Below are 19819 nucleotides of genomic sequence, written 5' to 3' on the forward strand. Positions count from 1 at the left end.
GAAGGGCAAGACAACAGCTGAATCTACACAGAGCAGACTGCAATCTTATATGTGGTGGGTATGGAAGCAGAAGAAATGCTGGATGAGAGGTCAGTGGACAAGCAATCTGTCCTTTGTTCATATGAGACAAGGGGAGGAGAGAGAGCAAGATTTGAGTTATAGAATTGCCATTACATGGGTTGGCTGCTTATTCCAGTTTTAAAATACCATCCAAACATCAGTTACATCACGGACCAATCAATCCAAAAAGCTGGTGGCCTATATTAATGCCTCCCCTTCCTCCTCCCCTCCCCGCAATATCTGTCTTGCCTCCTCCAGTACAAGTCTGTCAAAATACGTGTCCCCTTATTACAAACACAAAAGCAACTTTCTATCAGCAATACGCTCAAATCAAGTTTAAATAAATTGAATTCATAGGCAATAAATGTAAAGCGTGCGACAATACAGCAAAAGGAAAGACAAACCCGTTGGGCGAGGCGGGAATTAAAATGACAGACCGCCTGTACGAATGGTGCTTCAAAAGCTTTTATGCAGGATCCATTATCATGGCGACTCACCAAACAAAAATCTGAAGTCAGTGGTCCAGCTATCATCATACTTAGTACAGTAGATCAGGTTGTGTCCTTGAAGGTACCCATTCCAGGTGCAAAATATAAAACATTTCAAAACGAACGAGATTTTAACCGCTCGTCCTCTGGTGAAATATCCGTAAATCAATGTCCTAAAATACAGAAAGATTGAAAGTTACGATTGCAGTTTTGGCACTTTGCTGTCCTTATTTTAAAAGCTTCAACTTTTATATTTTAAGAAAGAAAAAGGAGAAAGAGGGGGAGAGAGAGAGAAAAAAAAAGACAGATTTGCATTTACATAGTGGCTTTCACAACCACAGGACGTCCCAAAGCGCTTTACAGCCAATGAAGTACCTTTTTGAAGTGTAGTCACTGTTGTAATGTGGGAAACGCGGCAGCCAATTTGTGCACAGCAAGCTCCCACAAACAGCAATGTGATAATGACCAGATAATCTGTTGTTAGTGCTGTTGACTGAGCAATAAATATTAATCAGGACACTGGGGATAACCCCTGCTCTTCTTCAATGTAGTGCCACTGGATCTTTTATGTCCACCCGAGAGAGCAGATAGGGCTCTCGGTTGAACGTCTCATCCAAAAGACAAAGGAGAGCTCTTAGCACCACACGAGTGTTTCTTCGTGTAGACAAGTTTTGGTAATGTGCCCAGGATGATGAGAAAATGTTTAATATAATTTCCTTTGGTTCAACGTTAAACAAGACTTGCATTTATATAGCGCCTTTCACGTCCTCAGGACGTCCCAAAGCACTTTACAGCCAATGAAGTACTTATTGAAGTGTAGTCACTGTTGTAATGTAGGAAACTGCTTCTACCACACCTCTGGCAAAGTAACAGCAATGCCAGCAAAGCGTGAGCAGACCAGGGGAATTTCCAACGCCACCATGACAGAGTAATCAACTTCACAGATAGCAAAGCCGTGGGCATCTCCTCTCTTTGGGTTGAGGGTGCAAGCCAGGTGCAGGGAGAACAATCATCTCCAGGCAGAACTAGCATGGGTCTGTGGTCAGGTTCTTGGGGGCAGGCGGGGGGGTGGTGGGTAGAATAGGGAGTTCGATAGCAAAATACTGCAGATGCTGGAAATCCGAAATAACAACAGAAAATTCTGGAAAAACTCAGCAGGCCAGGCAACATCCGTGGAGAGAAAATAGAGTCAACGTTTCGGGTGAAACCTTTGTCAAGATAGGGAGTTTGGTTGCTTTGGAAGAGGTAAAATACAAGTTTTCGTTTTTTCCTTTAAACATCAAAAACCCGTGAATGCGGATGGCATTATTAATTTATTTCTCAATTTAAGTTAATGCCAAACAAGCAGCGATATGAATCCAAACAAGACAAAATAAACTTGCCAGAAAAGGTGCAAAGCACTGTGGAATAAGGTAATTTTTCAGGATGCGAAGTTTTTAAAAAAGGAGGGCTATTTACCTAGTCCCTCTAAATATCACAGGTACCCAAGGGCTCATGAGGATTCCGATGCAGGGACAAAAAAAAAGAGCTGCAGAACTCGGCAAAAAAGAACTTTAACAAGTTTTTTGAGGCAGAGTCAGGTGTGGGTGAGTGAACCAACAGATTTGCTGCTATTTATCTATTGCAGCAGGGATCCCAGGGCTCATGAGCAATCCTGATAACAAAAAAATGTTGCACAGAAGTACGGTCTGGAAGGCAAACAACTTTTTTTGGTACTGAAAGAAACATTTAAACTGAGGAGTATTGAAAATACCAGTAAGCTGGAACTGTTAGCAGGAGGTGCCCGAGTTTTGGAGAGAGAGCTTTAGAATGAGGGACACATACAATTAAAAAAGTAAATAATATTCATACATGTAACCTGAGCAAAACACATCAGTACATTTTTCTTTGAATGCACACATCTTCAAGGGTTTAATACTTCCAGGAGTACACCAATCTAAAAGTTAGTCGTCAGAATGTTCTTTACATTGCAAAGTGGAGCTTTAATTGCAAATATGTTCATGTAAATTTCTCCCAACTACTGTTAGTGGTGTTCGCCCTAAACATCTTTATCTAGAGAGTGGGTCGTGCTACCGCATGGAGTGGTTTACATAGAAACATAGAAGATAGGAGCAGGAGTAGGCCATTTGGCCCCTCGAGCCTGCTCCGCCATTCAATGAGATCAAGGCTGATCATCCAAATTCAGTACCCGGTCCCTGCCTTCTCCCCATATCCCTTGATCCCTTTAGCCTTAAGAAATATATCCAACTCCTTCTTGAATATATTTAATGAATTGGCCTCAACTGCCTTCTGCGGTAGAGAATTCCACAGGTTCACCACTCTCTGGGTGAAGAAATTCCTCCAAATCTCTGTCCTAAATGGCTTACCCCATATCTTTAGACTGTGACCCCTGGTTCTGGACTCCCCCGCCATCGGGAACTAGTCTGTCTAGTCCTGTTAGAATTTTATAAGTTTCAATGAGATCCCCTCTCATTCTTCTAAACTCCAGCGAGTATAAACCCAATCGACCCAATCTCTCCTCATACGTCATTCCTGCCATCCCAGGTATCAGTCTGGTGAAACTTCGCTGCACTCCCTCCATGGCAAGAATATCCTTCCTCGGATAAGGCGGCCAAAACTGCACACAATACTCAAGGTGTGGTCTCACCAAGGCCCTGTACAACTGCAGCAAGACATCCTTGCTCCTGTACTCGAATCCTCTCGCTATGAAGGCCAACATACCATTTGCCTTCTTAACTGCCTGTTGTACCTGCATGCTTACCTTCAGCGACTGGTGCACAAGGACACCCAGGTCTCGTTGCATTTCCTCTTCTCCCAAACTATTGTCGTTCAGATAATAATCTGCCTTCCTGTTTTTGCCACCAAAGTGGATCACCTCGCATTTATCCACATTATACTGCATCTGCCATGCATCTGCCCAATCACCCAACCTGTCCAAATCATACTGGAGTTCTCACAGCACACACGCCCACCCAGCTTTGTGTCATCTGCAAACTTGGAGATATTACATCTAGTTCCCTCGTCTAGATCATGAATATATATTGTGAATAGCTGGGGTCCTAGCACCGATCCCTGCGGTACCCCACTAGTCACTGCCTGCCACTCAGAAAAAGACCTGTTTATTCTAACTCTTTGCTTCCTGTCTGCCAACCAGTTCTCTATCCAAGTCAATACCTTACCCCCAATCCCATGTGCTTTAACTTTACACGCTAATCTCTTATGCGGGACCTTATCGAAAGCCTTCTGAAAGTCCAACTACACCACATCCACTGGTTCTCCCTTATCTATTCTACCAGTTACATCCTCAAAAAATTCCAGTAGATTAGTCAAGCACGATTTACCTTTTGTAAATCCATGTTGACTTTGTCCGATCCTGTCACTGTTTTCCAAGTGCTCTGCTATTACATCTTTTATAATGGACTCTAGCATTTTCCCCACTACCGATGTCAGGCTTACCAGTCTATAATTCCCCGTTTTCTCTCTACCACCTTTTTTGAATGGTGGTGTTACATTAGCTACCCTCCAATCCATGGGAACTGTTCCAGAATCTATAGAATTTGGGAAGATGACCAGCAATGCATCTACTATTTCTAGGGCCACTTCCTTAAGTACCCTAGGATGTAGATTATCAGGCCCTGGGGATTTATCGGCCTTCAATCCCATCAATTTCCCTAACACCATTTCCCTACAAATACTGATTTCATTCAGTTCCTCCCTCTCATTAGACCCTATGTTCCCCGACATCTCTGGGAGGTTATTTTTGTCCTCCTTTGTGAAGACAGAACCAAAGTATGTATTTAATTGGTCAGCCATTTCTTTGTTCCCCATTATAAATTACCCTGATTCTGACTGCAAGGGACCTACGCTTGACTTCACCAATCTTTTTCTCTTCACATATCTATAGAAGCTTTTACAGTCAGTTTTTATGTTCCCCGCAAGCTTACTCTCATACTCTATTTTCCCCCTCTTAATTAATCCCTTTGTCCTCCTTTACTGAATCCTAAACTGCTCCCAATCCTCAGGTTTGCTGCTTTTTCTGGCCAATTTATATGTCCTCTCCTTGGATCTTATTCTATCCCTAATTTCCCTTGTTAGCCACAGTTGAATCACTTTGTTTTATTTTTATGCCAAACAGGGATGAACAAATTCTGTAGTTCATTCATGCGATCTTTGAATGTTTGCCATTGCCTATCCACCGTCAACCCTTTAAGTAATGTTTCCCAATCCATCCTAGCCAACTCGCACCTCATACTATCGTAGTTTCCTTTATTTAAATTCAGGACCCTAGTCTCTGAGTCAAATACTTCACTCTCCATCTTAATGAAGAATGCTATCATATTATGATCGCTCTGCCCCAAGGGGGCCTCGCACAATAAGATTGCTAATTAATCCTTTCTCATTACATAATACCCAGTCTAAGATGGCCTGATCTCTAGTTGGTTCCTCGACATATTGGTCCAGGAAACCATTGCATATATACTCCAGGAATTCCTCCTCCACAGTATTGTTACTAATTTGGTTAGCCCAATCTATATATAGATTAAAGTCAGCCATGATAACTGCTGTGCCCTTATTGCACGCGTCTCTAATTTCCCGTTTAATGCCATCCCCAACCTCAGCATTACTGTTTGAGGGTCTGTATACAACTCCCACTAACGTTTTCTGCCCCATGGTATTGCTCAGCTCTACCCATACAGATTCCACATCATCAGAGCTAATATCCTTCCTTACTATTGTGTTAATCTCCTCTTTAACTAGCAATGCTACCCCACCTCCTTTTCCTTTTTGCCTGTCTTTCCTGAATATTGAATACCCCTGGATGTTGAATTCCCAGCTTTGGTCACCCTGGAGCCATGTCTCCGTAATCCCAATGATATCATATCCGTTTACATCTATTTGCGCAGCTAATTCATCCACCTTATTATGAATGCTCCTCGCATTAAGACACAAAGCCTTCAGGCTTGCTTTTTTAACACTCTTAGACCTTTTAGAATTATTATTGTTTGATTTAAACCCTCGATTTCTCTGACTGCCACTTTTGCTTTTCTCCTTCCTGTCTTTTGCTTCTATCCTTGCTTCCCTTTCCTCTGTCTCCCTGCACAGGTTCCCAACCCCCTGCCATTTTAGTTTAAACCCTCCCCAACAGCACTAGCAAACACTCCCCCTAGGACATCGGTCCCGGTCCTGCCCAGGTGCAAACCGTCCAGTTTGTATTGGTCCCACCTCCCCCAGAACCGGTTCCAATGTCCCAGGAATTTGAATCCCTCCCCCTTGCACCATTCCTCTAGCCATGTATTCAACTGAAATATCCTTCTATTTCTACTCTGACTAGCACGTGGCACTGGTAGCAATCCTGAGATTACTACTTTTGAGGTCCTATTTTTAAATTTACCTCCTAACTCCCTATAGTCAGCTTTTAGGACCTCATCCCGGTTTTTACCTGTATCGTTGGTACCTATATGCACCACGACACCTGGCTGTTCACCCTCCCCCTCCAGAATGCCCTGCAGCCGCTCCGAGACATCCTTGACCCTTGCACCAGGGAGGCAACATACCATCCTGGAGTCTCGTTTGCGGACGCAGAAACGCCTATCTATTCCCCTTACAATAGAATCCCCTATCACTATAGCTCTCCCACTCTTTTTCCTCCCGTCCTGTGCAGCAGAACCACGCACGGTGTCAGGAAGTTGGCTGCTGCTGCCTTCCCCCGATAAGCCATCTCCCTCAACAATATCCAAATTGGTATATCTGTTTGAGAGGGGGATAGGCACAGGGGACCCCTGCACTACCTGCCTGTGCCTGCTACTCTGCCTGGTGGTCACCCATTCCCTTCCTGCCTGTGCAGCCTTTACCTGCGGTGTGACCAACTCCCTAAATGTGCTATCCACGATGTCCTCAGCATCGCGAATGCTCCAGTATGTATCCATTCGCAGCTCCAGCGCTGCAATGTGGTCTGTCAGTAGCTGCAGCTGGATACACTTCCTGCACACATGGTCGTCAGGGACACAGGAAGTGTCCCTGATTTCCCACATAGCGCAGGAGAAGCATGCCACGGGGCCGAGCTGTCCTGTCATGACTTACCCTTTAATTAATTTAAATCAAATCAATACCACTAATTACACTACAATTAAATGATATACTCAAGGGCCCTTGGTTACTAGCACTCCCCGATACACAACAGGGACCTTAGAAACTATAACCACAAAAATTAAGACCGTCTAAACTTTATAAACTATTAATCTTAACTGTCAAACTTTAGAGTAGTATAAATACTCACCTGGCCGTACTTACCCAATCAGCTTCTTCCTCTTGCCCGCGTCACTTTTTGAATCGTCACATGGCTCCAGAACGCCGCCGCCGGTCTGTGAGATTGGTAAGCCTTGTACCGCCGCTCTCTCCGCTCCCGACACTGGCCTCAATCAGCTCCCTCCCCTTGTGCTGACGTCACTTTTGACTTCTGATGTCACTCTTTGAAAATTCTGCCGGTGCTGAGTTGGTATCACCGCCGCCGCCTCGCCGCTCCTCCCAGGTCCGCACTGCCGCCGCCGCTGCTGCTGCTGTGGGGCCTACCTGCTCCTCGGGCTCTCTTTATATCGCCGCCGCCGCCTCGCCGCTCCACCCAGGTTCACACTGCCGCCGCCGCTGCTGCTGGCTCTCCTTTATTATTCCATACTTGTCCAAGTGCCTGTTTAATCGGATTATTGTTTCTAAAAGCTTCCCTACCACCAACGTTAAACTGACTGGCCTATAATTGCGAGGTTTATATTTCTCCCCTTTTTTGAGCTTTTGGTGCAACACATGCAATCCTTCAGTCCTCTGGCACCATCCCTGTATCCGAGGAGGATTGGAAGATTGTGGCCAGCACCTCTGCAATTTCTACCCTTCTTCCCTCAGTAACCTAGGATGCATCCATCCAGACCGGGTGACTTATCCACTTCTAGTACTGCCAGTCTTTCTAGTACCTCCTATCTATTTTTAAAATCTCATCCAGTATCCCAACCTCCTTGTTTACCATAGTTTTGGCTAGGTCCTCTTCCTTGGTAAACACCAATGCAAAGTACTCATTTAGTACCTTAGCCATGCCTTCTGCCTCCACCAATAGATCTCCATTTTAGCCCCTAATCGGCCCCACCACTCTTCTGACAACCCTTTAACTGTTACTATGCCAATAGAAGACCTTTGGATTCCCTTTTCTGTTGGCCACCAATCTATTCTCGTACTATCTTTGCCCCTCTAATTTCCTTTTTCACTTCTCTGTACTTTTTACATTCAGCCTGATTCTGCCTTGTTTTATTAAGACCTGGGTGATGTTCAGGCTTGGGCTGATAAGTGGCAGGTAACATTTGCGCCACAGAAGTGCCAGGCAATGACTATCTCCAACAAGTGAGAGTCTAACCACCTCCCCTTGACATTCAACGGCATTACCATCACCGAGTCCCCCACCATCAACATCCTGGGGGTCACCATTGACCAGAAACTTAACTGGACCAGCCACATAAATACTGTGCCAACAAGAGCAGGTCAGAGGCTAGGTATTCTGCGGCGAGTGTCTCACCTCCTGACTCCCCAAAGCCTTTCCACCATCTACAAGGCACAAGTCAGGTGTGTGATGGAATACTCCCCACTTGCTTGGATGAGTGCAGCTCCAACAACACTCAAGAAGCTCGACACCATCCAGGACAAAGCAGCCCACTTGGTTGGCACCCCATCCACCACCTTAAACATTCACTCCCTCCACCACCGGCGTACCGTGGCTGCAGTGTGTACCATCTACAAGATGCACTGCAGCAACTCGCCAAGGCTTCTTCGGCAGCACCTCCCAAACCCGCGACCTCTTCCACCTAGAAGGACGAGGGCAGCAGGCGTATGGGAACACCACCACCTCCAAGTTCCCCTCCAAGTCACACACCATCCTGACTTAGAAGTATATCGTCAATCCTTCATCGTCGCTGGGTCAAAATCCTGGAACTCCCTCCCTAACAGCAATGTGGGAGTACTTTCACCACACGGACTGCAGCGGTTCAAGAAGGCGGCTCACCACCACCTTCTCAAGGGCAACTAAGGATGGGCAATAAATGCTGGCCTTGCCAGCGATGCCCACATTCCATGAACAAATAAAACAGTCAGTTGAGGACCACACTGTTAAGCATGTTTTGCTCAATGGCCACTCTTCTAAAATGCTTCAACATGAAGAACTATGTAACAACTATTTTTCTAAGGGGAGACTAGGCTCTTGCTTTCAGGAAGGGAAAAATAAGAGAGAATGTCACACACCCAAGTCATTCACATGAGCCCAGCAGTAGAGGCTGGAGAAATCTTTCAGATGGAAAAGGTGCGTCACATGCATCAGAAAACAAGGGGGGTGGAAAAGGAGATTGCCAGATGAAGACTGATCAAGCATTGTTTCTCTGCTGAGCTCTTTCTCCTTGCTGTTTCAGGCTCTGTCTAACCTTTCTCCTTTTTCTTCGTCTCTTTCTCTCACTTGTTTTCTTTCTCGGTCCATTCTGTTTCATTTTTTTTTCTTTCTTGCTTCTTTATTTTCTTTTTGCCTTTCTTTCTCTACTTCCTTTTAAAAAAAAAAAAATCTCTCTGTACCTTTGTCAGTCTAGCCAGCTGTCAGATGTCACCAGTGCTGGTTATCATATAGGCCATCTCCCTTTGAATCTCCAGTGACGTAAATGAATGGAGCTCTATTCACGGTCTCCTATCTCTTACACAGTAGTAATGGACCAGTTTGGTTGTTTAAAATCAAAATCACTATGCTGTATTTATCCTTGATTTTTACACCACTGCCTGAAGTGAGACGGGAAACTAATGTACCTCTTCCAGCTCCATTCTTAAGGCAGCAGCAGTAATCCCAGAGTGTGACAAAGCAAACGCTGACTGCAAACTGCTAAATTACTTGCTGGTGGGTTACATTACATAGGATATACGGCACAGAAACAGGCCATTCGGCCCAACCAGTCCATGCTCCACTCGAGCCTCCTCCCATCTTTCCTCATCTAACTAATCAGCATAACCCTCTATTCATTAGAAGAATGAGAGGCGATCTCATTGAAACTGTGGATTCTTAGTCGTTGAGTATATTCAAGACAGAGATCTTTGAATATTAAGGGAGTCAATGGATATGGGGATCGGGCAGGAAAGTGGAGATGAGGTAGAAGATCAGCCATGATCTTATTGAATGGCAGAGCAGGCTCGAAGGGCCAAATGGCTGACTCCTGCTCCTATTTCTTATGTTCCCTTCTCCCTCATATGCTTGTCTAGCTGCCCCTTAAATGCATCTATACTATTCGCCTCAACCACTCCTTGTGGTAGCGAGTTCCACATTCTCACCATTCTCTGGGTAAAGAAGTTTCTTCTGAATTCCCCATTTGATTTCTTGGTGACTATCTTATATTGATGGCCTCTAGTTTTGCAACCGTGACATTTAATACAGGTTGAGCGTCCAAAATCCAGAATGTTCCAGAATCCGGACTCCGGGACGAATGGTGGCAGTCGCCCGGAATCTGTAAAATGTTCTGAAATCCGGAACTCCGGATTTTGGACGCTCAACCTGTACTTCAAAAAGCCATTAACTTTTGTTGTCTCTTTTTTAAAAATCCTATGAAAAATGCGAGTGATGCAATAAAACTTTAGTGTTGTGTTTTATCCTCCTTAATCTGCACAGCTCCACTAAGTGTTTCTGCCAGGCTGCGGCCACGGCACCACGCCACCCTGGTGGCCTAGTGTGGGCCACCGGATGCTCTGCCGAGCTCGCAGAGTCCCTCCCCTTTATCAGGGGTGGAGCTACGCGGAGTGGCCCAGGCATTTCCGGACTCGGAACGTGTTTCTGATGTCCGAAGTCCGGAAACGCCCGAGCCCAGGTCGCGATATTTCCGGACTTCGGACATCAGAAACATGTTCTGAAGTCTGGAAAAACACGAAAACCCACTCGGCCTTGGTCCCGAGGTTGGAAGGGAAATGGGTGACCATCAGGCAGAGCAGTAGAGGCAGGCAGGTAGTGCAGGGGACCCCTGTGGCCATCCCCCTCTCAAACAGGTATACCGATTAAGATACTGTTGAGGGGGATGACTTACCAGAGGAAGGCAGCAGCAGCCAACTTCCTGGCACCAGGGGTGCTTCTGCTGCTCAGGAAGGGAGGAAAAAGAGTGGGAGAGCAATAGTGGTAGGGGATTCCATCGTAAGGAGAACAGATAGGCGTTTCTGTGGCCGTAGACGTGACTCCAGGATGGTATGTTGCCTCCCTGGTGCCAGGGTCAAGGATGTCACTGAACGGCTGCAGGGCATTCTGAAGGGGGAGGGTGAACAGTCAGAGGTCGTGGTTCACATTGGGACCAATGACATGGGTAGGAAGAGGGACGAGGTCCTGCAGCAAGAATTTAGGGTGCTAGGTTGTAGATTAAAGAGCAGGACCTCAAAGGTTGTAATCTCTGGATTACTCCCGGTGCCACGTGCTAGTGAGTATAGGAATAGGAGGATAGAGCAGATGAATGCGTGGCTAAAGAGTTGGTGCAGGAGGGAGGGCTTTAGTTTCCTGGATCACTGGGCCTGCTTCTGGGGAAGGTGGGACTTGTACAAGTCGGACGGGTTGCACCTGAACCAGAACGGGACAAATATCCTTGCGGGGAGGTTTGCTAGCACTGTTCGGGAGGGTTTAAACTAAAATGGCAGGGGGTTGGGAACCTGAGCAGGGAGACAGAGGAAAGGGAAACAGGGATAAAAGCAAAAGATAGGAAGGAGAAAAACAAAAGTGGCAGTCAGAGAAATCAACGGTTTAAATCAAACGTTGGCCACAGTAAATAATAATTCTAATAGGTCTAAGAGCATAAAAAAAACAAGCCTGAAGGCTTTGTGTTTTAATGCGAGGAATATTTGTAATAAGGTGGACGAATTGGCTGCGCAAATAGAGGTAAATGAATATGATTTGGTTGGGATTACAGAAGCGTGGCTCAAGGATGGCCAAGACTGGGAACTCAACATCCAGGGGTATTCGATATTCAGGAAAGATAGGCAAAAAGGAAAGGGAGGTTGGGTAGCATTACTGGTTAAAGAAGGGATTAATACAATTGTAATGAAGGATATTAGCTCTGATGATGTGGAATCTGTATGGGTAGAATTGAGAAATATTAAGGGGGAAAAAACATTAATGGGAGTGGTATATAGACCTCCCAACAGTAAGGCGGAGGTAGGGGATTGCATTAAAAGGGAAATTAAAGAAGCGTGCAATAAGGGCACAGCAGTCATCATGGGTGACTTTAATCTACATATAGATTGGGCCAACCAAATTAGTAACAATACTGTGGAGGAGGAATTCCTGGAGTGTTTACGGGATGGTTTCCTGGACCAATATGTCGAGGAACCAACCAGAGATCAGGCCATCTTAGACTGGGTATTATGTAACGAGAAAGGATTAATTAGCAATCTTGTTGTACGAGGCCCCCTTGGGTCGGAGCGATCATAATATGATCGAATTCTTCATTAAGATGGAGAATGAAGTAGTTGACTCAGAGACAAGGGTCCTCAATTTAAATAAAGGAAACTACGATGGTCTGAGGAGCGAGTTGGGTAGGATTGATTGAGGAATGGCACGCAAAGGGTTGACGGTGGATAGGCAATGGCAAACATTCAAAGACCGAATGGATGAGCTACAGAATTTGTTCATCCCAGTTTGGCATAAAAATAAAACAAAAAAGGTGACTCAACCGTGGCTAACAAGGGAAATTAGGGATAGCATAAGATCCAAGGAGACGACATATAAATTGGCCAGAAAAAGCAATAATCCTGACGACTGGGAGCAGTTTAGGATTCAACAAAGGAGGACAAAGGGATTGATTAAGAAAGAGAAAATAGAATATGAGAGTAAGCTTGCAGGGAACATAAAACTGACTGTAAAAGCTTTTATAGATATGTGAAGAGAAAAAGATTGGTGAAGTCAAGCGTAGGTCCCTTGCAGTCAGAATCAGGGGAATTTATAATGGGAAACAAAGAAATGGCAGACCAACTAAATTCATACTTTGGTTCTGTCTTCACAAAGGAGGACACAAATAACCTCGCAGAGATGCCGGGGAACATAGGGTCTGATGAAAGGGTGGAACTGAAAGAAATCAGTATTTGTAGGGAAATGGTGTTAGGAAAATTGATGGGACTGAAGGCCGATAAATCCCCAGGGCCTGATAATCTACATCCCAGGGTACTTAAGGAAGTGGCCCTAGAAATAGAAGATGCATTGCTGGTCATCTTCCAGAACTCGATAGACTCTGGAACAGTGCCCATGGATTGGAGGGTAGCTAATGTTACCCCACTATTCAAAAAAGGTGGTAGAGAAAAAACGGGGAATTATAGGCCTAGAAATTCAGTTGGCTGCGCCAGCTGTTAGCGCCTTAGGAGGAGTAGATGTCGGGCGCTAGGCGGGTTGCACCTGGGCGCAGCGCGAACTGCGCCTCGCCCCAACTTCATTAGAGATTTAGCGCCGGCGCAAAGTCTTTGCGCGCGCTCAGCTGCGCGCGCAGATCATGACGTCATTTCCTCGTGCAACGCCCTTTGTGCGCCCCCAACCGGAACTTCAGTCGCGCCGCCCCATTGTGTGCCTGGCGCCCCTAGCGACTGTGAAGTGGAACGGTGCTCAGCCGATGCGGGGCGCGGGGGGCGCAAATTAAAGGGCACTCATCCTGCAATATAAAAGGCTGCCATTTTGCAGCACACCTTCTTGCGAAACGGATCTTTGGAGAGAGACCAAGGTAGATAGCTTTCTGCTTTGGCCCAACACTCGGACAGGTACTTCTAGGCTTCAGGCCGCAGCTTTCAAAAAGTTTTTGCCTTCATTGACATCTCATTGTTTGCCAGCATATTATGGGGGCTGCAATGGGTGTCAACGCAGGCTTTCTCAATTACATCCAAAGGGCTCACAGACGCCATGAGAGAGTGGCAGCCCTGGTTAGACGGAGAGGGGGCAAAAGGCGTCGGCAAAGGAGGCCTTACCCACCCAGAGTATACCGCCAGCAGTTCTCCTATCTCCAGATGTCTGAGGAGCAGTGTGTTCGGAGGCTGCGATTCAGAAGGGAGGTGGTCACAGAGATCTGCCAGCTGCTTGCCGTTGATCTGCAGCCACAGCTGAGGAGCAGGATGTCTCTGTAGGTGGCAGTGAAGGTGACGGTGGCTCTCAAATTTATGCCACCGGCTCCTTCCAATCCGCTACTGGGGACATTGCCAACATCTCCCAGTTCGCCGTGCATTGCTGCATCCGCCAGGTGACCAATGCCCTTTTCAAAAGGAGACGTCAGTTCATCTCCTTCTCCATGGCCCTTGACAAGCAGCAACAGCGTGCAATGGGCTTTGCAGCATTCGCGGGCTTCCCCATGGTGCAGGGCGCCATTGACTGCACGCATGTGGCTTTGCGGGCACCTCTGGAGAATGCCGAGGATTACCGCAACCGGAAGGGCTACCATTCGCTGAACGTACAGCTGGTGTGTGACCACAGGCAGCTCATCCTAGCTGTCAATGCCCGATTTCCAGGCAGCAGCCACGATGCCTTCATCCTGCGACAGACTTCTGTGGCAGACATGTTCCAGGCACAGCCTCGCCCACGAGGATGGCTTATCGGGGACAAAGGCTATCCTTTGTGTACCTGGCTGATGACCCCGCTCCGTGCGCCCAGCACCCCTGCTGAAGAGTGATACAACGAGAGCCATCAAGCGACCAGGAACATCATCGAACAAACAATCGGCGTCCTGAAGCAACGGTTCCGCTGTCTCGATCGTTCCGGTGGAGCCCTGCAGTATTCTCCGGAGCGAGTCTCCCATTTCGTGGTCGTTTGCTGCATGCTGCACAACCTGGCTATCCGCAGGACTCAGCCACTGCCACCACAGATTGGAGGACCACCTCAGGAGGAGGAGCAGGAGGAGGAGGAGGAGGACCAGCACAGGAGGGAGGCACAAAGTGCAAGGGCCGCCCGTCGCCGGCTTATTGAACGTCGGTTCTAGGCCCCCTCCCAGGGACTGGCTTGTGCCAATGTCAGCAGATGAATGTAGCCGCTCCACAAGCCCTCAGCCGAGCAGGGCAACCAGGACTTAACCAAAAAACCATGCACACTGCAATTTAACAACAAAAATTTATTGAACACCTCTGCCCTTCCCACATTACATGCTCATGTGGAGAAGCCCCCTCCAAAAACACAAAACTACCAGTCTCGGCCTTACAAAAAGAAAGAAGGACACCAGTCTCGGCCTTACAAAAAGAAAGAAGGACACCAGTCTCGGCCTTACAAAAAGAAAGAAGGACACCAGTCTCGGCCTTACACAAATAAAGAAAGACACCAGTCTCGGCCTTACACAAATAAAGAAAGACACCAGTCTCGGCCTTACACAAAAAAAGATAGACACCAGCCTCGGCCTTCATATATCAAAAAACCTTCTCGGCCTCATATATAAAAAAAACACATGGCTACACCTTCTACTTTTTCTCCTGCGAGGGTGATCCACCTCGCTTCCGCGAGTGGCCCCTTCCTGCCCTGCAGCTCCTCCTCAATGGGACCCCAGCGGCTGCAGCAAGGCTGGGGGAAGGCTGCTGAGGGGGGGAAGGCTGCTGAGGGGCAGATGGCGAGACGGCAGATGCCCTTGGGGGTCGGCCTGCACCAGCTCTGGCCTTGGAGTGGCCGGCTGCTGACTGCTCCAACTCTGGCTGGGCGGCAGCAGTCTGTCCAGCAGCTCCTGGCAGCTGCAATGGCGGAGTGGCAGTGTCGGCTGCAGGAATTGTGGCAACCTGGCAGATCGCAGGTGCTCGCTGGTCGCCTGACACATTGGCACTCGCACGGGCCAGCACTGCAGCATGCGCAGCAAACAGCTGAAGGACAGACTGCTGGGCTGCTGCTGCGCAGCGAGTGCCCTGGCGATGCCTGGCTGATCCAGCGAAGGTGGCAGCAGTTAGTGCCCGTGTGGCCCTGGTCTGTGTCCGCATCACACCAGCCAGTGAATGGACAGCACGACTGAGCACTTGGCTAGAAGCCGACTGTGCTGCCGCGATGTCCTGCAGACTGCTGGCCTGTGCTGCATTGATGTCCTGCAGACTCCTGGCCTGTGCTGCATTGAACTGTTCCAGACTCCTGGCCTGTGCTGCACTGAATTGTTGCAGACTCCTGGCCTGTGCTGCCCCGAATTCCTGGACACTCCTTGCCAGTGACTCTATGGAGTCAGGCATCCTTCCCACTGCAGCCATGAGCTCAGTGTGCCTGCGCTCAGCCTGGACGGCCATTTCCTCTAGGAGGCGCACCTCCTCTGCGCTCACCGTCGCAGGACTGGAGGCCGCACTCACCCTCTGGGGAGAAGTCCGCCGAGCTTTCCCACCCCTCCCGCGTTGCTGCAGGCCGCTGGGCCCCGGAGCTTCACTCTCCTCCGACCCTTCCCCCCGGCTCCCCTCCAGGGAAGACGTGTCCCCTACATCGCCATGGGCTGGCACGGCTGAGGGTGGCACTGATGGGCCGGCTTCCTCTTCCTCCTCCTCGTCTTCCGAAGGGCTGACAGTGGCAGCTTGAGGGCCCGCCTCCTCACCTGGCGATTCACCATCTGAAAGTAGGAAGGCACAAGAGTAGCTTTAGAGTGAGGACAGGGCGGCAGCGAGGGAGGCATGAGTGGTGCCATTCACCGCATTGGTCGGACAGTGGCAAAGGATGCTGATGTGATGCGCAAGTGGAACGAGAGAGGTCCAAAAGGTGATGCCCTTACCATTGGTGCCCAGAACAGGGTCGGCATCTCCAGTGGCGACGGGGCCAATCAGCCGGCCTCCCATAATGCGCTCCACACGCTGGTCGAGGTCGGAGAGCTCTTTGAGGTCAGGGCGGCCTCCCCCGGTCTCAGTTTGGTTGCGCCGGTTGTGCGCAACCTTGGCCTGCAAGAGAAAGGACGGCCTCTAAGTACAGTGTGTAGCCCTGGTCTTGTCTGCACTGCCTCCCATGGTCGAATAGCTTGGACAGTGTGTAGCCCTGATCTTGTCTGCACTGCCTCCCATGGTCGAATAGCTTGGACAGTGTGTAGCCCTGATCTTGTCTGCACTGCCTCCCATGGTCGAATAGCTTGGACAGTGTGTAGCCCTGATCTTGTCTGCAATGCCTCCCATGGTCGAATAGCTTGGACAGAGTGTAAAGTGCTAAATGTGCAATTGATTTTCATGCCAGGCCCATAGCTGCTGGATGAGGGCTGGCCATTAGGGCTTTCAGGTCCCTTTGCCCATAATGTGAGGTGCACATGCAAGGATGAGGAGGACACTGGAAAGGGTACTCACCCTGACAATCCGAGTGAGGTCGTTGAACTTCTTCCGGCATTGTGCAGGAGTCCTGGCAACTACGCTGTTGGAAGACACCCTGTTGGACACCTCCCTCCAGGCTTTCCGGTAGGCGCTGGGCAGCGGCCTCTTGCCACCTTCTGGGTACAAAACATGGCGCCTGCGCTCCACTGCGCCAACCAGCAGCCTTAGGTCACCATCACTGAAGCGCTGCGCTCTCTCCCTGGCCTTCTCCATAGTCCTGGGCGTTGTACAGGTGAAGCTGAAGTGGTCAGGCCTAGGTTGAGGGCTTCAGTGTGCAGGGTGTGGCAGGCAAACAAATCCACCCTCCCCCTTTAAGAGATGACTGGCGCCAGAGTGTCTGCCGTCAATCAAGAACTCGCCGCACCTGCGCTGCGCCCGGCCTCGGGGGTATCGCTCAGCACCGCCGGCTTAGCGCCTAAAGATAGTCGTGCATCGCCTGTTTTTGCGCAGCAGCAGCCTCTTGGGGCGATGCGACTGAATATCGGCGAACGGGGCGCGACTTTGCGCCGGGCGCAAACTTTAGCGGCCGCCCGACTTTACCGCCCCAAAAGTGGCTATACTGAATTTCTAGGCCATAGACCGGTAAGCCTGACATCGGTAGTAGGGAAAATGCTAGAGTCTATTATAAAAGATGTAATAGCAGAGCACTTGGAAAGCAGTGACAGGATCGGACAAAGTCAACATGGATTTACAAAAGGTAAATCATGCTTGACTAATCTACTGGAATTTTTTGAGGATGTAACTGGTAAAATAGATAAGGGAGAACCAGTGGATGTGGTGTATTTGGACTTTCAGAAGGCTTTCGATAAGGTCCCACATAAGAGATTAGCGTGCAAAATTAAGGCACATGGGATTGGGGGCAAGGTATTGACTTGGATAGAGAACTGGTTGGCGGACAGAAAGCAAAGAGTTGGAATAAACGGGTCGTTTTCCGAGTGGCAGGGAGTGACTAGTGGGGTACCGCAAGGATCGGTCCTAGGACCCCAGCTGTTCACAATATATATTAATGATCTGGACGAGGGAATTGGATGTAATATCTCCAAATTTGCAGACGACACAAAGCTGGGTGGGAGGGTAAGCTGTGAGGAGGATGTCGTGAAACTCCAGTACGATTTGGACAGGTTGGGTGATTGGGCAGAAAAATGGCAAATGCACTATAATGTGGATAAATGTGAGGTTATCCACTTTGGTGGCAAAAACAGGAAGGCAGATTATTATTTGAATGGCAATAGATTGGGAGAAGGGGAAGTGCAAAGAGACCTGGGTGTTCTTGTGCACCAGTCTCTGAAGGTAAGCATGCAGGTGCAGCAGGCGGTTAAGAAGGCAAATGGTATGTTGGCCTTCGTAGCAAGAGGGTTTGAGTACAGGAACAAGGATGTCTTGCTGCAGTTGTACAGGGCCTTGGTGAGCCTGCACCTTGAGTACTGTGTGCAGTTTTGGTCGCCTTACCTGAGGAAGGACGTTCTTGCCATGGAAGGAGTGCAGCGAAGATTCACCAGGCTGATACCTGGGATGGCAGGAATGACATATGAGGAGAGATTGTGTCGATTGGGCTTATACTCACTGGAGTTTAGAAGATTGAGAGGGGATCTCATCGAAACCTATAAAATTCTGTCAGGTCTGGACAGGCTAGATGCAGGAAGGATGCTTCTGATGGCCGGGGAGTCCAGAACCAGGGGTCATAGTCTAAGGATAAGAGGTAAGCCATTTAGGACTGAAATGAGGAGGAATTTCTTCACCCAGAGAGTGGTGAACCTGTGGAATTCTCTGCCACAGAGGGCGGTGGAGGCCAGTTCATTAAATATATTCAAGAGTTGGATATATTTCTTAAGGCTAAAGGGATGAAGGGATATGGGGAGAAGGCAGGGACAGGGTACTGAACTTGGATGATCAGCCATGATCTCATTAAATGGCGGAGCAGGCTCGAAGGGCCGAATGGCCTACTCCTGCTCCTATCTTCTATGTTTCTATGTTGCCGGATTCAGGACGCTTAGCCTGTATTGGAATTCATTTAATCCACTGAGAAAAATTTTAGTATGGAATTTTTGGGGAATATAGCTTTGTTGACGGCATGAATCATTTTGTTGTCAATGAGTGCATCGAAATGATGACTCAGTTGTAGTGGAAGCCTTCCTGAGCGCGGCAGTAAATTGCAAGCTCACTGCATCAGGTGGAAACACAATGGTTCAATCAATCAACTATTGACATTAATGCATCAGCCTCATTAGACCATACATGAAGGCCATGAGTAAAATCATAATTTTAGCTCTAATTATTTAATTCTGCCACAGGATCAGTACATTCTATACTGGTGTAGGAGTCTACGTACTCCTAGCAAAAAATACTGAACTCGGAGAGGTTCAACAGAAAAGGTTTAATTCTTGAGACTGCATGTTGAACACAAAATGGCATCAGAGCCTACATCAAGTCCGACTGCTTTTCATCAGTCCACAGCTTCGACTGCTCCTCCCCTGCTCTGGGCTTAACTATGTTGCAGATCGAGTTTCTTAAAGGTGTGATCCTTCTTAAAGGCATGACGCCTGATTTATAGTCTACGGACCGAAAAGCGGATTGTGTCCTTTCTGTGGTCGGTACGCCACACAGCTCCCCCCAGAATCCGCTAGTAGGGAGTGTACAAACCGGCGGGGCGGCTTGATGGCACGGCCGGAACGGCTCTTCGCGGTTGGTGTCGGGAGCGGGGCGGTCGGACGCATCGGGCTCTTAGGCGGTCTGCCCCGCGGTGGGGGTTGGCCCACTTGAACGGGTTCGTCGGGCTCTAGGTGCGCCAGCTTGAGCAGGTCGACTGACACCTTGTCAGTTCTGCCGCCCACTTCGAGGAGGAAGAACTTGTTCCCCGTCTGGAGTACCTTGTAGGGTCCGTCGTATGGGGGCCGTAGAGGTCCTCGGTGGGCGTCATGGTGCACGAAAACAAATTTGGCCATGTGCAGGCTAGGTGGTACGCGGGTTGCTGG

At 48.5% G+C, this 19819-nt stretch overlaps 1 protein-coding gene across 1 annotated transcript in view; it reads right to left on the reverse strand.

Annotated features, from left to right (window-relative positions):
* The window catches only part of LOC147120955 (3-oxo-5-alpha-steroid 4-dehydrogenase 2-like), a 70804-nt gene that overhangs the window by 20777 nt on the left and 30208 nt on the right, over positions 1-19819 (reverse strand). Inside the window, exon 2 of the mRNA XM_085979807.1 lies at positions 558-721. Within this exon, the coding sequence (XP_085835933.1) occupies positions 558-721 (164 nt within the window). The remainder of the gene's footprint in view (positions 1-557; positions 722-19819) is intronic.

The sequence above is a fragment of the Somniosus microcephalus genome, chromosome 3 (genome assembly GCF_052327205.1).
Source record: "Somniosus microcephalus isolate GS21.2 chromosome 3, FLI_Smic_1.0, whole genome shotgun sequence".
Taxonomy (NCBI): Eukaryota; Metazoa; Chordata; class Chondrichthyes; order Squaliformes; family Somniosidae; genus Somniosus; species Somniosus microcephalus.